Below are 19,422 nucleotides of genomic sequence, written 5' to 3' on the forward strand. Positions count from 1 at the left end.
ACAGTAATTTTGTTGAGAGCACGATAATCAATACAAGGTCTTAATGATCCATCCTTTTTGGCAACAAAAAAAAAAACGGCACCTAAGGGTGACGAGGATGGTCTTTTATGACCCTTCTCCAACGCCTCCTTAATATAGGATCGCATAGCCTCGTGCTCAGGTACAGATAAATTGAAGAGCCGACCCTTGGGAAATTTACACCCCGGGCTCAGTTCAATTGCACAGTCATAACTCCTATGAGGAGGCAGAGACGCAGACTCATTCTCACTAAATACATCATAAAAGTCCGCCAAATAATCAGGAACATCATGCGACTGAGGAGAGGTGGAAAACACCGGAGCCTCACTAAAGGCACACCGACAACCCCAACTCACCACAGACACAGATTTCCAATCCAAAACTGGATTATGAATTTGTAACCAGGGAAACCCCAGAACAATAGTATCATGCAGATTATGTAACACCAAAAACCTGCAATTTTCTTGATGGTCTGGTGCGACCCGCATTACCACCTGGGTCCAAAACTGAGGTTTATTTTTAGCCAAAGGAGTAGCATCAATCCCCCTCAAAGGGATAGGCGTCTGCAGAGGTGTCATCGGAAATCCACAACGTTTAGCAAAATCCAAGTCCATTAGGTTTAGAGCTGCTCCCGAATCCACAAAAGCCTTGGCGGAAAATGTGGACAGGGAGCAGATCAGAGTAATAGCCAGAAGAAACTTAGGTTGAACACCACCAACAGAAAACGTGTGTGCAAGGCGTTTCTTGCATTTAGGACAGACAGAAATAATATGCGAGGCATCTCCACAGAAAAAACACAACTTATTACGCCTTCTGAACTCCTGACGCTGCTCTCTGGAAAAAACTCTATCACATTGCATAGGTTCAGACATCTGTTCAACAGGTGGCAACACCTCTCGTGCAGCTCTGCGTTCGCGCAAACGCCGATCAACCTGAATGGCTAAAGACATAGAATCGTCAAGACCAGAGGGAACAGGAAATCCCACCATAGTATCTTTTATGGCTTCTGACAACCCCTTCCGAAAGAGAGCAGCCAAGGCATTATCATTCCAGGTAGTAAGTACTGCCCACTTTCGGAATTTTTGACAGTACAATTCTGCAGAATCACGACCCTGGTTCAATGCCAGCAGGGTCTTTTAAGCCTGATCAATGGCATTAGGTTCGTCATACAACAACCCCAAGGCCTGAAAAAATGCGTTCACATTAGTCAGAATAGGATCATCCGGTTTCAAAGAAAATGCCCAATCCTGGGGATCGCAACACAGCAAAGAGATGACAATTTTAACCTGCTGCGCGGAGCTCCCTGACGAGTTAGGCTTCAAGGCAAAAAATAATTTACAATTATTTTTGAAATTCAAAAATTTAGACCGATCCCCAAAAAATACATCAGGTGTAGGAATCTTTGGTTCAGCAGCATGTGAATGAGCAAGGTAGGCGGAAATTCCCCGCACTTCCGCAGCGAGCTGCTCCACACGATCAGACAATTGCTTTATCTCCATTGAGAGAAAAAAAAATTCCCCCTACGGCCTCAGAGATATAGAGGGAAAAATACACACTGTTTTTTTTTTGTTTATACAATTCTTTCCTTCAATTGAGTACCCTAGGATCTGCGGTATGGCGGGTGATTCTGTTATGATTGAGTCACCGTAGGAGGCAAAAATAGAAATGCTACCTAAGTCCAGAAAACCAGAGAAGTTGGCAGCTATCGGATTGCAGACCCCTGAACCTATCAACACAACTAGCAGTAGCCGTGGGGGGCTCCTACGATGCCCTAGACCCCTCGATCACAGCCGGAGGACTACATAGCCTAAAGACAGAAAGGGAAATCTAAACTGCCCCAGAGCAGACCCCAAAGCAAAAGGCAGCCCCCCACATATAATGACGGTGAAGCAAGAAGAAAGAACAAAACACAGACAGAAAGATAGACTGAGCAAAGATGGGGCCCAAGCTAGCTTAGATAGGAAAGGACAGGAAGGCTGCTGTCTGCAATCCGTGAAAAAACCTATGAAAATAAGAGCCAACAAACTGACAGTAAAAAAGGCCCAGAAGACGCTAGGCTTCAAAAAAGGCTATGTCAGCACTCAGGAATATTCTGAAGACAGAGCAACAGGCAAAAGGAGATTCAGCTCACCCCAGCAGGGAATGGCAGAATCCAGAAAAGCAAGGAAAACAAAACACTAATGCAAAAAGGCAAAGCAGAAATCTTAGCTTTAGATGAGCAGGAATCAAACTGGTTTCCTAGAAGTCCACAGAGAAATCACCCACAGGCCAGAAGGGCGTCGGCAGCCTTATATCCAGTCATTAACTCCACTCAGCCAGTCTTCATCATCAGCCCCAGGTGTTTGACAATCAGGCTCACTACCTTTCTTCATCAGAAGAGGGAGTTCCTCGGGCCTCAGTAGTGAAGGGGAAAATGAACTCACTACAGGCGTCTGCACAATCCACACTTGTTCCTGAGTTACTGTGGCTCAGTCACATCAGTTGATCCCCTGATGTGTGTCCGGCAAGGTCTCCTGGTCTGTCCACATTCCCATTACTAGTAGTGTGAATGAGGACTGAGCAGGAGACCTTGCCAGACACACATCAGGGGATCAACTGACGTGACTGAGCCACAGTTACACAGGAACAAGTGTGGATTGTGCAGACGCCACTTCAGAGCAGCAACTGGCGGGGTTGGAGGCCAGGGGAAATACTAGAGACAGTGGAGCAGGAGGCCATAGTGGAGCACGGTTACAATCAGTAGTAGTAGTCTACAACCTCTATAAAACCAGCTGCAAGTTGACCTCCGCCTGCTGCATGCTTCATCCTGGGCTACAACATCACCAGTTGTAGCCTGGAAGTGCCGCCCACACAGATTGAAACACTCGCTCCGATGTCTGTGGGGTTCAGTAACGCCAGCTGTTCCCCAGCTGTGTGGATGGCAAAGTCTCCTGCTGCTTCCAAACTCACCCTACATCGTATTTTCTCCTCGCTCCAAGTAGGCCTCAGCCTGCTCGGAGCATTGATCCTGGGCTACAAGACAGCCAGTTGTAGCTTGGAAGTGCCATCCGCACAGATTGAAACACTCGCTCCGGTGTCTGTGGGGTTCAGTAGCGCCAGCTGTTCCGCTGCTGTGTGGATGGCAAAGTCTCCTGCTGCCTCCAAACTCTCACTACTACTGATTTTTAACTGTGCTCCACTTAGGCCTATGGCTCCACTGTCCCTAGTTTTTCCCCTGGCCTCCAACCCTGCCAGTCGCTGCTCTGAAGTGGCGTCTGCACAATCCACACTTGTTCCTGAGTTACTGTGGCTCAGTCACGTCAGTTGGTTCTCGGCAGAGCCTTTGGCCTAGGTGCCTCCTTCTCGGTATCCGAGTTCCAGCAACGTCTGCTGGTCCTTGGTAGTGCTTTTTAGCACAGGTACCTCCTGCTTAGAAACCGTGTTCCAGCACCGTCAGCTGGTCCACGGTTGTCCCATTGGCTCTTGTTATTTCTGCTGCCCCTCCGGGTTCCAGCACCGTCAGCTGGTCCTCGCTAGTGTCATTTGCTCTTGCAGCTTCTGCTACCCATCCGGATTCCAGCACCGTCAGCTGGTTATCGGCAGTGCCTTTGGCCTAGGTGCCTCCTTCTTGGTATCCGAGTTCCAGCAACGTCTTCTGGTCCTTGGTAGTGCTTTGGAGCACAGGTACCTCCTGCTTAGTAACCGTGTTCCAGCAACGTTAGCTGGTCCACGGTTGTACCATTGGCTCTTGTTCCTTCTGCTGTCCCTCCGGGTTCCAGTACCGTCAGCTGGTTCTCGGCAGTGCCTTTGGCCTAGGTGCCTCCTTCTTGGTATCCGAGTTCCAGCAACGTCTGCTGGTCCTTGCTAGTGCTTTGGAGCACAGGTACCTCCTGCTTAGTAACCGTGTTCCAGCAACATCAGCTGGTCTACGGTTGTGCCATTGGCTCTTGTTCATTCTGCTGCCCTCCGGGTTCCAGTACCGTCAGCTGGTTCTCGGCAGTTCCTCAGCCTTCTTGTACTTTCTGCTACTTTTCCAAGTTCAAGCTTGTGGAAATGGTTTTTGATTCTCAATCTGAATCTCCCTGACAATGAGCCTGAAGACGACGACCCTGAAGACCACACAGAAGAATACCTAAAAGATGACCCTGAAGAAGATGACCAAGAGGACAAAGAACAGGAAGACAACCACCAAGATGCACAACAACAAGAGACGGAAGACCAAGAAGCATAAAAACCAAAAGCAGAAGAACATTAAGCATATGACTAAAAAGCAGAGCATATGATATTATCTAATTTATAAGCAGAAGAAGAATAAGCAGTGTATGGGGGTGAGTCCGTTCCTCCTCGTGGTGCCCCTGGAAAAGGCCTGCTGCTGCAGGTCAAACTGAACGCTGACAAATCCTGTTGTAAATCTGTTGTCACAGGCTGAACGGAAGGTGTAATCTTCAAACTTTTATAGATTACAACTACAGGAATGCCTGACACAAAGAAGAATAGGAAGAAGATGAAGAAGTAGAATATGAAGAAGAATAATAGTTGAATAAGAATAATATGAAAATTGTAAAAAAAAAAGAAAAATAGGAAGAAGGTGAAGAAGAAGAAGAAGAAGAAGAAGATGAATAAGGTGAAGAAGAAGTTGATGAAAAAGATGCTGCTGAGGATGATGAAGGAGAAAGTGTGGGAGAAGTAAAAAAGAAGGTGAAGAACATGGAAGTAGTGAAACATACATATCTGACAAAATATAAAAGAGGTTAACATAGTAAATATCTTTGTAACTCCAAACGTCTTTAAAAAAAAAAAATTAATTCCTGCTATTCCATTTGATTGGGCTAAACCTCTATGGCTTTAATGTCTCCTACACCTCCCATAATACATTCTACATTATTATTAGTTGTGTTTCTTCATGTAGAATTAACCTACAGGGAAAGAAAGGTTTTTTTTTAATTCTGATATTTCAGTTCCATTGACTTGAATGGGACTTCCGGGATCGGAATCGGCGATACTCGATACTTTTTTTTAGATCGGCTGATCCATTCCGATACGATATTTTTCAGTATTGGGTGGTATCGCTCAACACTACTGTCGACCCAAAATGTTGATGATCTAAGCTTCATTAAAATGAACCATGCATAGGTTTCAAAGGATTTTGTCCCACCCTCCCCTGCTGACACGTAGGTTGCCAGAAAAATGGCTTGCTTTTGTCCTCCTCTTCCGCGGACTTCTCCAATTACTCCATTTGCAGCTGCTGAATGTTCAACATCAACATATGCCAATTTTTCCACCTCCCTAACTGGGCTGCCTCCCCCCACAGGGCCGGGGTCACCACCTGGCGCATGCACCCATGCGAGTGCCGTTGCCCTGGACAGGTGGGTGGACACACTGTTTGGCAATGGCACTGGCACAAGGTCCCTCATAGTAGAATCAAGTGTCTCTGATGGTGGGGGTGCACACCCGCCGTCAGACACACCGGCGTACTATGAGGGGCCCAGTGCCAGTGCCGTCGCCAACGAGTGGGCCCCCCTGCTTGCTCAGGATCACAGCACTTGCAAAGTTGAAATACTTACCTCTCCCTGCTCCACCACCGTGACGTCTTCCGAGTTTCCTGACAGTGACATTCTGGTCAGAGAGCGCGATGACATCACATCTGTACGCCCTCTGCCTAAACAGTCCAAGTGCAGTGAGATGGAAGATGGGGACGACGAGGAGTCCAGACTAGTACAGGGATTCCCTAGCGAGGAGACTTATTTAATTGTTTTCAATGTTGGGACAGCAATTTTTGGGGAGCACTATACTCTGGAGAATGATATATGAGGCCCACCATACACTGGATCATTCCAAAGGTGGACATCAGACACTTGAGCAGCATTTACAGGGCCCATTATGCACTGGAGCATTAGAAATGGGGCCCATTATATATGGAGCATTATTTGGGCCCATAACACAGTGGAGCTTCATCCATGGGGACCAACATATACTGTAGCATTATGTGGAGCTCATCATATACTGTTTCAAACATTATATGGGACCAATGATTCTGTATGGAGAAATATATGGGCCTCATTACTCTGTATAGCGCACTATGCGGTGGCCATAATACTGTATGGAGTAATATACTGTTTATTTTTGGAGCTATTGGAGAATTTAAAATGGATATCAGTCATGAGATGTAAGAAGTGAAGTATTTTTCATTGTACTATACCGCTATTTCTCTGCCGAATCAGAGGATCATGAATTGTGGCATGTGTTAAAGGAGCCCATTGACACTCTTTGGCCCTGGGCCCACGAAAATATGGAGCCAGCCCTACCCCCCCACAACTTTAGCCAAATAACCCCCAGTTTTCAATGCCTAACTATTATTATAAAGCAAATTAAGGTTGACAAGCTTAAGTAATAAGAATTGATGTTTTTGGCATTAAAATGGGCACTGTAGGTGTGTTTCCTGTCCTCCACTCACTGCCGACTTTTCTTCCTCATTGAATTGCATTGGGTTTCGTGTTTCAGTCGGCCTTCGACTTTTCACGATAATTGGCGGATTTCGTTCGACCCGACTTTTGCGAAAGTCGCGTTTCATGAAACCCGACTTGACCCGAAAAAAGGCAAAGTCGCTCATCTCTAATATGATATCTATGCATATTTCAATACATGTCTCCATAAAATGAGAAATTCATCACTACTCATGTAATGTTTATGGAACTTAACAGTGGGAGGACTGCTGTATACATCACAAAGGATACACTGAGACTCTGTTGTATGCATATCACATAGGATGCACTGAGACTACTCTATATACATCATATAGGAAACCATGAGACTGCTATAAATATCACATTTTTTCATTTCAGGATTCGCCAGGCACTTTAGTGCTGGCTGGTGAAATTGAGGTTGCCTGTCCTTGTGGAGTGCACATTCATAATGCTGGCCTACACGCCTGATCTAATAGTGTGGACGTGACCAATAGACCATGAGAGACTGATTGTTTCATCAGTATTTTGCTCCTGAGCTGTCTCCGCCTTTCTCATTGAGGCCTACTGCATCCTGTAGCATATTAGTTACGTGATGTTGGTAAATGCAGCTACTTTTTATGATATTTTTTATATCCATAGAATACACTGAGGCTGTAGTATATACACATCACATAGGATACACTGAGACTGTGCTTTGTACATTACATAAGACACTAAGACTGCTGCAAATAAATTACACTAAGGCTTTTTTTACACTTGCCGTGTTTTTGTGGGCCGTTTTTGGGGCCCCAATAGATTTCTATGGGGCCGCATAAAACGGGCAGTAAAAATTTGTCGGAGCGCCGTACAGCGTATGGCCGTCAGGGCCATATTTATGGCTGTGAAAAAATATCCAGCCTGCTTGATATTTTTCACGGCTTACAGACACGACCCCCATTTGAAAAAATCAATGGGGCCGCAAAAACAACGGAAGCTTGCCCAGTGTGTTAATTTTGCGGTACATCTTGAAGACCGTATTTGCGGAACACCCTATTTTTACTAGGACACTCCCATGTACTTCCTGTTTATCACTTTGAAGGCCTGCTGATTTTAATATGCTTTTACACACAATTTAGGGACAGAAATCATGTGACTGTTCTTAATGAGGCATTAGAAAGAATGTTAAAGGCTGCATGACCTCTTTACTGATTATCCATTGAAGTATGATCAGTAAAGATTGACTACCAACCATATTAACATCCTTTAGCCCACAAGCCAGCATTAAGGCTCCTCATTGTGTTGTGGGTCCCTAACCTAACTACTTAATAGAGAATGTGAATGGCGTAAACTAACTATTTTTTTATTGTTCTTACACACTTTTGGTCCTAATAATCATTTGATGAAATGGCTGCCTGCTGTCAGGAGACTGATCCCTGGGAAGACACAAAATAATCTGCAAAAACCTCTCGAATTGCAATTGCAGCTGCAGCAGGGCGTCCAAAATTAACTTGCTGATCCGAGGTGTTGATAGTGTTGTCTGATGGAGTTTCCACAGAAAGCAAGTGGTCTAGGTTAACTTCATGTTGCTGAACAAAATTGTATAACACCACATACGCCTTTACAATAGTTGTTGCACTCTCTGGTCTTACTTCCATGCAGCTCATGAGTACACACCACTTTCCCGACAGGATCCCAAAGGCACACTCAACGTACCTTCGTGCTCTAGTAAGCCTATAATTAAAGATCCTCTTCCGTGAATCTAAAGATCGTCGGGAAAAAGGCCGTATTACATTTGGGGTGAGTCCAAAACCCTCATCAGCAACCAGGACATATGGAAATTGGTGGTTGATGTAGTCCAGTAATGCAGCAGGTTCAGGAACATTTAATTGGTTGTTCTTCAAATGGAATTCAATTCGAGAGCAACTCCAGATCCTTGCCTCAGATGTGCTCCCATAAGCCCCAATGCTGACCATAGCAAAATTGCAATTGCTGTCAGCAATAGCCATTAGTACAATAGAAATATAATGATTATAATTGAAAAATTTGCAGCCAGAGAAGACAATTTTTTTGACCCGGATATGCTTCCCATCCAGCGCACCGATACAGTGTGGAAACTGTGCGTTTTTTGGAACTCCGCTGCTATAGCTAGCCAGTCTTCCTGCTTTGGTGGCGCTAAAACAATTTCCTTTAGCCACTCCCACAATACAAAACAGGTATGTGCAACTATCTTGTACACTGTAGTAAACAGGAACTCAAAATGAAGTGCCAAAAGATAGTTGCCTGTTGCAAATGTAGTAATCGCAGGTACTCGGGATGCAGTGACGAAACGGGAGACTGGATGTAACTTTTTATATATATATGTATACCTATAGGGGCTATCTTGAGTAACCAACAACCTAACAACAGATATCCTCGCAGGGATCAAAACAAGAATACACTGGTAACACAAACACGACTACCCGGTCAAGACCGGTTACTATAGAGCCGCAGTATGGCCGACAACGGGTCCATGGTATTAACTACAATGTATCACTTATCCTCTCTGATGTCTGGAAGAGTGGTGGTCGGTAGTACTGCTTCGATGTTTCAGCCAATGGGCCCAGCCGATGAGGATCTGGGGGAGACTTCGGGCGTTCCTACGCCCAGGTGAAGCGGGGGCACAGCAAGTCCCTGAAAAGTTCCTCTGCGTTGCGCCTCCTGGTGGAGGCGGGACGGCGTTGCCCGGCGACCGGGGGTGTAGGCCACAGCCACAAGCTGGGGAAGGGTAGTGGCGGCCGCAGGTGGCGGCGGACATTCCACAGCCGCGGGCCGGAGTGGAGCTGCGGCGGCCGCGGGCGGCAGCGGGCAGGCCGCAGCCGCGGGCTGTGGTGGCCGCGAGGAGCGTTGTTGGGCGGTCGGTGTCTCTCTGCTGGACAGCTCAGTGCCGTCTCCTGTCTGTGGTGAGTCTCTCTCCAGTCCCCCCAGTCGCTGCTCTCTTCTTCTAGCTCTGGCTCTTTCTCTCACTCTGGCTCTCTGGCGCCCTCTAGCCTTCCTGCTCCTCCTCTCCTGCTCGATCGAGTACCCCCCTGCTGGCGTTCTCAGCCCCTTTTATACTTGCTCTGCCCCTTCCCTTCTAGAACTCTCTCTGGTCCGTCCTCTAATTATGTCCCCCATAAACAGTCCCCCTAGGAACCTTGGTGACAGTCTCCTTGTTTCCGGCCCGGCTACACAGTGCGGACTCCTCGTCCTACAATTCCCCATCTTGTATGCTTGCCAGTCCTCGGGCGAGGCTTGGAGAGTCTGAGTTTCCTCGGGCGAGGGCTTGAGATGAAAGTTTTTTCTGCCACACGAACTGATCCTCTTCAAAGTGTTCGGGGGGTTTGCCAGCTGTTGACCACTCGGAGCGTCATGGTTCGACTGTGGTGGAGTTCTCTGGGGTGGTGGAAGGTGGTGGGTCGACCGGGTCCGCTGGAATATTATTTCTTGAAATGTCTGTCTGTACCGCTGAAGGGTCTTCCTCGTCGTCCTCATCCCATACTGCTGGTGGAGGTTCTGAGATCTGAGGAGGGGCCTCGGGTCGTGAGAGGTCGGTGGAAGTACAGGGTTGTAACATATTGCGGTGTACGGTACGGGTAGGGTGGTCCCTGTCTTTTTCAGATTGTATTTTGTACACTGGCCCATCAGGGCTTACTCAGCGCAACACCTGATAAGGACTTTCTTCCCAGTGGGGTTCCAACTTCCTTTGGGGGCGCTGGTATCGTACGAGTACCCGATCTCTTGCCTGGTGGTTGATGGATCAAGGCAGAGCCCCCCCGGTGTTCCAGGTCCTGAAGTTTTGTGTGGACGATTCGGTGCAGGGTTTGTAGCCGATACCGGTGATTCCAGACCCATGAGGAGACCCCCCGTTCATGGTTGTTTCTCCTCCAGATTTAACTCCACCTCTGTGATTCCCTTGTCTTCCAGGCCGAATAGCAGCGAGTATGGAGTGTAGCCGGTGACTCGATGTACCTGGTTGTTATAAACCCACACAAGTTCAGGGATGTATTCGGGCCAGCGGGCCTTTCGGCCGCTTTCCAGGGTGCGTAGCATTTGGATCAATGTCTGATTAAATCGCTCGCAGGCCCCATTCCCTTGAGGATGGTACGGAGTGGTTCAAGATTTACCGATACCATATAGGCGGTGTAGTACTTCCATTACTTTTCCCAGGAAGCACGCACCCTGGTCTGAATGGATCCTTTGGGGTCAGCCGTATACTTGGATAAAGTTTTTACAAATCGCGCAGGTGGCCGACTCCGCGGTTTGATCTTGGGAAAGGGGTCACCACGGTGAATTTGGTGAAATGGTCCACCATGACAAGATAGTGTTCAACCCCTGGTGCGTGAGGCCAATGGTCAAATAGTCTATCATCCAGAGTTCGAGGGGTGCTGCCGTTACTATTGTCTGTACTGAGGCCCGTTGCGCGGGTGGTTTAGTTAGCTCACACAGGCGGCACGCATGGCAAACTTCCTCCATTGCGGTCTGCAAGCGAGGATGGTAGGCCATTTGCTGCAACCACTGAAAAGTCTTTTGAGCCCCAAAATGAGCCCCCTTTTCATGGGCCTCGCGAGCAAGTTCACTGAGTTTGGCTCCCGGTATTACTACCTGCCAAGCTATCGCTGATGTTGTCCGCGACACTGCTTTTCGGTACAATAGTCCTCCTTTGATTACCAATTTCTCCCATTGACGTAGCATTAGCAAAGTGTCCTGAGTCAAAGTCTGCCTCTGAGTGTCATTAGGTATTCGACCTGTGGCCACCCATTGACGCAGGGGCCCAATCTCTCTATCTTCGTGTTGCTGCTGGATCCATTTATCCCAGGATTGTTCTAACATGCCCTAGTGGGTCCTATGTGGGATTCTTCTAGGGTCGCAGCTGTGAGTCCAGCAGGGGCCAGAGCAAATGGCGTCTCTTCTCCTTCTAGTTCATCGTCTCGGCTTCGCCCCGGGGTCGTACGTCGAATCCTGGAGAGGGCGTCGGCATGCACATTCTCCGCTCCCCGTTTATAGATGATTTTGTATTTGAACTTGGCCATTTGGGCCACCCATTGTTGCTCCAGGGCCCCCAGTTTGGCATTATCGAGGTGGGCCAGTGGGTTTTTGTCAGTTCGTACCTCTACCTCAGAGCCTGCCAGTTACTCTGCGAACCACTTCGTCATGGCCCACACTACCGCGAGGAGATCGAGTTTAAAGGAGCTAAAATCGTCGGGATTACATTCGGAGTCGTGGAGTTATTGACTGCCGTAAGCGATCACTCTTTCTCGGCCGTCTTGGACTTGCGGTAATTAAGCTCCTACCCCGTGTAGGCTCCTATCGGTGTGCAGTATGAACAGCTACGAGAAATCCGCATAAGCTAGCACTGGGGCGTCCGAGAGTGCGGTTTTGAGATCTCCGAAGGCCTCCTCCTGTGGTTCTCGCCACTGAATCCTCCAAACATTTGCTCAAGCAGGGGCCCCCTTCAGCAGGTCTTGCAGGGCTCAGGCTTGATGGGTGAAATTCTTTACAAAGCGACGGTAATATCCGGCCAACCCCAGAAAGGCTCGTACGTCTTTTACCGTCTCGGGAGTAGGTCACCCTTGGATAGCGGCAACCTATTCCATGGATGGTCTAACGCCTTCAGTGGAGACGGTATGTCCTAGGTATTCGATCTGTGTACGGAACAGGTGTCATTTCTGGGGTTTCACCTTCAACCCGTACTTTTGCAGCCGACCGAGCAAATGCCCCAACTGCCGCAGGTGGTCCTCAAATGTGGCGGCACAGATGATAATGTCATCCAGGTATATCAACATGGCCTCGAAGTTGCGATCTCCCAGACACTGCTCCATTAGCCGTTGGAAGGTCCCAGGGGCATTGGCCAGCTCAAACGGCATGCAATTAATTTTAAACAGTCCCATGAGTGTAGGATGAACACGGTCTTGGTGCGGTCTTCCTCTGACATTAGCATCTGCCAGTACCCGCTGGCCAGATCTAGGGTCGAGAAGTATGTTGCCTTTCCCAGGGCAGATAGGGACTCCTCTATCCGGGGCAGCGGGTACGAGTCTATGATGGTACAGGCTTTCAACTTTCGATAGTCCACACAGAACCGCAAGGTGCCATCCTTCTCGGATAACTCCTTTCCGCAGCATTTTGCTCAGTAGTGTTTTTACCACCTGGTATAGTTGTGGGGGAATCTGTTGGTATCATTCTCTGATAGGAGCCATTACTGCAGTGGGAATGCAGTGCGTTATGGCCGTGGCACATCCAAAATTGTCCTCATGGTTGGCGAATACCTCCTGGTACTGGCCCAGAAGGGCTTCTACCTGGAGTATTTGGGCCGGGGTAAAGCCAGAGAGTTCTGCTCGCATTTTCTCCAGGATGGTTCGGCCCTTTTCTTCAGCCGAGGACCCGGTGATCTGAAGAGATCGGATAGTTACCGCCCATGGGTCCCCCGCCTGCACTCTGGACTGGAACGCCGGAGTCGGAAGCACCTCCTCTAGAGGTCTCACCAGTTTCGCCATTTCAGCCCGCGGTTTCAGGACGATGTCTTGGTCTTCTAGGTTGATGCAGCGCACCAGGATGGTCACTTTCTGCACAGTGGCTAAGGTGCAGGCCACCAGGACTCCATGGGGTAGGCGCTCCGAGAATCACGGCTCCACCTGCATCTCCACTCCTTCCAGGGGCACAGGGGTCCGGAAAGGCAAGGCCACTAACGTCTGCCCTGGCGACAGCACGAGTGGAGGGGCCGCCGGCGCGGTCACTTTCCCCAGCACCTCGCCCTCCTTGCAGTCCTATAGGATTCGTGCTCCCTGCACCTACTGTTGGAAGACCTGTCCTTGGGGCGTGCGGGAGCCCCACTGGCTCAGAGTCTCTTGTGTGGGCTCTCACAATATGTTCATACCCAGGGTAACCAGATGTTTATCGTTTGCGTCTCCCTGGGTCAGGATCACTCCTCGGCGGCCGAGTTGTTTGCCGCATAACGAAATCTGCATCCAGACTTCTCCTATGACAAGGACTGGGAGCTGGTTGGCGGCTAACAACTTTATCACGGACCCCCACTGGGGTCTCACTGCTTCAGAAAAGTGCTACCGGAAATAAGTCTCTGGCATGGTCGTCACTTGCGACCCTGTATCTACTAGGCATCGTACGGTACGGCCTTCGAACTCTGCCCATAACACTGGACACTTCGCAATCAGATCTTCGGGACTTCCACCACCTCACGTCGTGGTTTCTGGCTCCGAGCGGCATCCCCCCAGCTCAGAGCCTTCTTGTTTAATGGCCGCCGGGGTGGGTATCTCCCACGCGGCGGGCACTCTAGTGCGAAGTATCCAGGTTCTCCACATTCATAACATTCCTGAGGCTGCGGGGGCCAACAGCCCCTGGGATTGCGAGAACCCCAGGGCCCCGGGCCTGCACCAGGGCATTCACTCGTGGCCTCGGCCCTTCTCTTCACCTCGGCCAGTTCACCACCGATGTTATTCAGCTCCCGTTTCATTTCTTCCACCCATTGGGGCTCTCCAATGGCATACACTGAGACTTCCGTGCTCCGGACCTTCCCCACGGGGACTGTCAGCCCCTGTTCCTGCTCCCGCACGCATGCCTGACTCCCCACCTCGGAGAAAGCCATATGTGGGTTTACCCGGTCTTGTCCTATAATGTCTGCTTAGTCAGAGGGTCTCTGAGTCCGGTCACTAAAAGGTCGCGTAGGGTGATGTTGATGGGTCCCACACCTACGCCGTACTTCCGCTCGATGGCCGTGTATAATTCTTGAAGGATGTTCATGTACTGGGTGACCGTCTCCCCTCGCCCTTGCATACGACTGAACAACCGGGTTCTCAGCTCCCCCACATTCGTCGGGTCCCCATGAGTCTCCTCCAATATCTGTAAGACCCTAACAAAGGTGTTGCGCTGTCCTGGGGGTCTCAACATTATGGAATTCCAGGCCTCCCCATCCAATGCCATAAGGGCTACCTCTGCTTCTAAGTCGGGGGTCATCGGATGCATTCTAAACAGCCCTCGCATCCGTTCCGTCCAGCTCCACAGCATGGTATTGGTGCCAGAGAACCAGGGCAGGTTGCTCAGCATAGCCCCCAAGGATATACTGGACCGAGGACCACCGTTGCCCCCCCGAGTACACGGCCCCTCCTTGGTCTGTGGCATCTCCGCTCTCGCTCGGAGACTGCATCCTGCCGACTACGCCAAATGTAGTAATCGCAGGTACGCGGGATGCATTGATGAGACGGGAGATGGGATGAACTTAAGATGTAACTTTTTATATATATGTATACCTATAGGGGCTGTCTTGAGTAACCAACAAGCTAACAACAGTTATCCTTGCAGGGATCAAAACAAGAATACACTGTTAACACGAACATGACTACCCGGTCAAGACCTTTCACTATTGGACCACGGTATGGCCGACTATGGGTCCAGGGTATTAACTACAACATGTCACTTATCCTCTCTGACGTCCGGCAGAGTGGTGGTCTGTACTGCTTCGGCGTTTCAGCTGCTGGGCCCAGCTGATGAGGATCTGGCAGAGACTTTGGGCGTTCCTACAACCAAGCGAAGCGGGGCACAGCAGGCCCCTGAAGAGTTCCTCTGCATTGCGCCTCACGGCGGAGGCGGGATGGCGTTGCCCGGGGACGAGGGGGTGTAGGCCGCAGCCACAAGCTGGGGACGGGCAGCGGTGGCCACAGGTGGTGGTGGACATGCCGCAGCCGTGGGCCAGAGCTGAGCCCCAGGGGCGCGGGTGGCAGCGGGCAGGCCACAGCCGCGGGCTGGAGTCGGGCTCTGGCGGCCGCAAGCGGCAGCGGGCAGGCTGCAGCCGTGGGCTGGAGTAGAGCTGAGGCGGCCACGGGCGGCAGTGGACAGGCCACAGCCGCGGGCTGGAGTGGAGCTGCGGCAGCCACGGGTGGCAGCGGGCAGGCCACAGCCGCGGGCTGGAGTCGGGCTCTGGCGGCCGCAATCGGCAGCGGGCAGGCTGCAGCCGTGGGCTGGAGTAGAGCTGAGGTGGCCATGGGTGGCAGTGGACAGGCCGCAGCCACGGGCTGGAGTGGAGCTGCGGCAGCCACAGGTGGCAGCGGGCAGGCCACAGCCGTAGTCTGGAGTCAGGCAGTGGCGGCCGTGAGGAGCGAGGTCAGGAGGTTGGTGTCTCTCTGCTGGACGGCTCGGTGCCATCTCTCTCCTGTCTGCGGTGAGTCTCTCTCCAGTCCCTCCAATCGCTGCTCTCTTCTTCTAGCTCTGGCTCTGACTCTCGCTCTGGCTCTCTGGCACCCTCTAGCCTTCCTGCTCCTTCTCTCCTGCTCGGTCGAGTGCCCCCTGCTGGCATCCTCAGTCCCTTTTATACTTGCTCTGCCCAATCCCTTCTAGAACTCTATCTGGTCCATCCTCTAATTATGTCTCCTGGAAACAGTCCCCCTAGGAACCTTGGTGACAGTCCCCTTGGTTCTGGCCCGTCTACACAGCGGGGACTCCTCCTCCTACACAAGGAATCTGAAATTTTTTAAAAAAGAGGGAGGTAGACATTAGTAATCTATTATAAAACATTAAAAGCCGAAATGAGCTATTTATAAAAGGTAGTCACTACCTCAATGTCACAATAAGCCGCTGTTCTGGAGAAATGCAGCGACTCATTCTGGTATCCTTGAATCTTATCCAGGGCCGCACCTCTGACAACAGCAAATCAAAAGTTGCCACGGACATACGGCAGTATGTAAAGAATTGCTCCGGGTGCTGTAGCAGGTCACTGTACAGCGTATTGAAATGACCCTTCCACGAACGCTGCAACAGAATTGGGTGCACCCACAGCCTCCTTGGTGCAAGTGCAGCTGCTCTAAATGCTGATTAAGCAATGAACACAGAATCACATCATCTTCAAAACAACTTGACATGGTCAGAAAACTGAAATCCAAAGTTTGCAACAAACAAAGGACACAGAGCTCTGCACACTATGAAGACCAGAAGAAAATGGCACTGGAGAAAGGGCGTATCATTTCATTGAGGTGTTTTTTTTAAAATTTTTCCATTATTGACAATTTCCTGCTTTTTTTTTCAATTTTATTTACGATTTCCTTTTTTTTCTCACTACTTTTCAAAACCTATTCCAAACCAGAAAAACAGCGATCCGAGAAGATTTTTACGGCAGACTGAAAATTATGGCAATACGGCACACAAAAAAGGCCCGCAAAAAACACGGCAAGTGTAAAACAAGCCTAAGAGTGCTGTCACACAGGAGACACTGAGACTGTTTAATCTACAGGGTGGGCCATTTATATGGATAAACCTAAATAAAATTGGAATGATTGGTGATATCAATTTCCTGTTTGTGGCACATTAGTATATGGGAGGGGGGAACTTTTCAAGATAGGTGATGACCATGGTGGCCATTTTGAAGTCAGCCATTTTTGATCCAACTTTATTTCTTTCAATGGGAAGAGGGTCATGTGACACACCAAACTTTTTGAGAATTTCACAAGAAAAACAATGGTGTGCTTGATTTTAACATAACTTTATTCTTTCATGAGTTATTTACAAGTTTATGACCACTTATGCAATGTGCTGCCCATTGTGTTGGATTGTCAGTGAGTAAATAACTCATGAAAGAATAAAGTTACATTAAAACCAAGCACACCTTTTTTTTTTTGTGAAATTCTCAATAAGTTTTATGTGTCACATGATGCTCTTCCCATTGGAAAAAAATAAATTGGATCCAAAATGGACAACTACAAAATGTCCGCCATGGTCACCACCCATCTTGAAAAGGTTCCCCCCTCCCAAATACTAATGTGCCACAAACAGAAAGTTGGTATCACCAACCATTCCCATTTTATTTTGGTGTATCCATAAATATGGCCCACCCTGTACATCATATTTGATACACTGAGACTGCTGTATATACATCACATGGGATACACACTCTGACACACGGAGACTACTGTATATACATCATACTGAAGATGCTGTGTACATCGAATAGGAGAAGCTGTGACTGCTGTATTCATTATATAAGCAGGAGTGGGACAGAAAAGCTGAGGATGCTAGCTTCACCCACAAAGAATGTCCTGACACAAGCTTAAAGGAAACCTGTCACCAGTTTTTTGGCTTATAAACCCTACCCATGACCTTTAAGATCATAAGAATGGGGTTCTTGCAACCCCTTTACATCCTCACGACGTGCCCCTGCATACCTCAGAAATAGTGTCTGATACTTGTCCCGTGCTGTATGCAAATTGCGCCATCCGGTCTGATGGGTGTCTCTACATTGTGATCAGCATGACCCTGTCCCTTCAAACGCCACCTCTTATAAGTGCATGTAAGTGGATGACATCTCCTCGCCATCCATGTAATGCCCGGTCTCACAAGTTCGCAGTGGCATCAGCGGCTGTTCAATAGGGCACAGTGAGGCACGTCTGCGCAGCTCTCCGATTACACTGCGCAGGCACCAGACTTTGGGCACATCATGGATGACTGAGAATCATCATCTACTTATATGCATTTATTAAAGGCAGAATAATGGGGCTTGCAGCCCAGCATTGTGGCCTGTCGGGAGTATGCCCGAAGGTCAGACATTCCCCCACCCCTGCTTTAAAGACACCATTTAACATGCACTGTACAAGGAGCTTTTCCTAGCATATACATTAAGTGGGAGCAAAACACAATGCGAATATAGCCTTAGTAAATTTAAATAGTCTAGACCCGCAAAGAAATGAATAATCTAGATATACTGGTAGGGAATCTAGATTGTGAGGTCTACTGGTGCCAGTGCCAGTAATGTCTGTAAAGTGCTGTGGAATTAATGGCGCTATATAAGTGAGTAAAATAAATAAATGGTAGCTAATTCTACGTATTAAGAAGTTTCAATTAGTGTGAGTATAGAATCCCCCCTCCAAATAAAGCCATTGGCGAACAATTTCATTAAGAAGTTTGTCTGCCTACTACTTCTGACTGTACACAATGCTTTCTCATTTACCAAGCACTGTGTATAAACGATCCCTCTGCTGGCTATTACAGGGCCATCAACTTATGTCAGTAGTAAGACCTTAATTTTAGATAAATATAGTTGCTTAGTGCATTGTGCAAGTCCTCACTAATGATTCTGATTTTGATCTGTCATGTTTTGGTAAGTCAGTAATACACATGCACCTGCTCGGAATTTCAGCAAAAGACTTATAGTAAAGCTTTAGCACAATGCCTCACACTGCCCCTTTAAGCAGCTTACATAAAAGACTCGTTGAGAAACCCATTTCCTCTTAATTAAAAGATTTGTTTGTAGCTGCTCGTGAAGTATCTGGTGTTCATGGAAAACGTGGCAACAACAGGAGTGAGAAAAGATCTGGGAAAATAATGCTCGGTGTGTATTGTGTATATGAGAGCAGTGGGTGTTACATGTTGTGTGCTAAGGTGGAAATGATTAGTGTTATATAAAGCATAGACATGCCATAACCTATGCTGCCTTGTTAGCTATTGTCACTACCACAGACAACTCTTGCTTTGTTCTTTTTTCCCTTTTACAGTACTAAGATGATGGTTGAATGATGCTGCCATAGACGTTGCATCTTTAAAGATGGACATTATTCACCTCTTCTTTAGGCTGAAGAAGATGTTCTGCAGTATCCTCAGCCTCTGTAGCTTGGCATGGGTAATTTTTATTGTTACGTTTTACTGAAATTTACTATAAGAAGCATAGTATAATAGTGAAAATTACTACATGATGTAAAACAACAATGGCTACAATTACAGTGCCTTGGAAAGGTATTTATACCCCGTGAACTTGTCCAAAATTTTGCACATTACAACCACAAACTGAAATGTATTTTATTGGAATTTTATGTGATATACCAACACTAAGTAGTAAGTATTTGTGGAGTGTAAAGGAAATGACACGTTGTTTCCTAAATATTTTAAATATATAAACCTGAAAATGGTGACATGCATTTGTATTCAGCCCCACTAAATCAATACCTTTCGCTGCAATTACTGCTGCAAGTCTTTT

The 19,422-nt window shown here is 48.3% G+C and overlaps 1 protein-coding gene across 1 annotated transcript in view; it reads left to right on the top strand.

The window, feature by feature from the left end:
- LOC141074578 (uncharacterized) overlaps positions 1 to 19,422 on the top strand; it is a 132,016-nt gene that overhangs the window by 15,867 nt on the left and 96,727 nt on the right. The window contains exon 2 of the mRNA XM_073562052.1: positions 18,944 to 19,068. Coding sequence (XP_073418153.1) covers positions 18,994 to 19,068 — 75 coding nt within the window. The 5' untranslated portion in view covers positions 18,944 to 18,993. The remainder of the gene's footprint in view (positions 1 to 18,943; positions 19,069 to 19,422) is intronic.

Source organism: Dendrobates tinctorius, unplaced genomic scaffold (assembly GCF_039654945.1).
Source record: "Dendrobates tinctorius isolate UK_male_01 unplaced genomic scaffold, ASM3965494v1 ptg000015l, whole genome shotgun sequence".
Taxonomy (NCBI): Eukaryota; Metazoa; Chordata; class Amphibia; order Anura; family Dendrobatidae; genus Dendrobates; species Dendrobates tinctorius.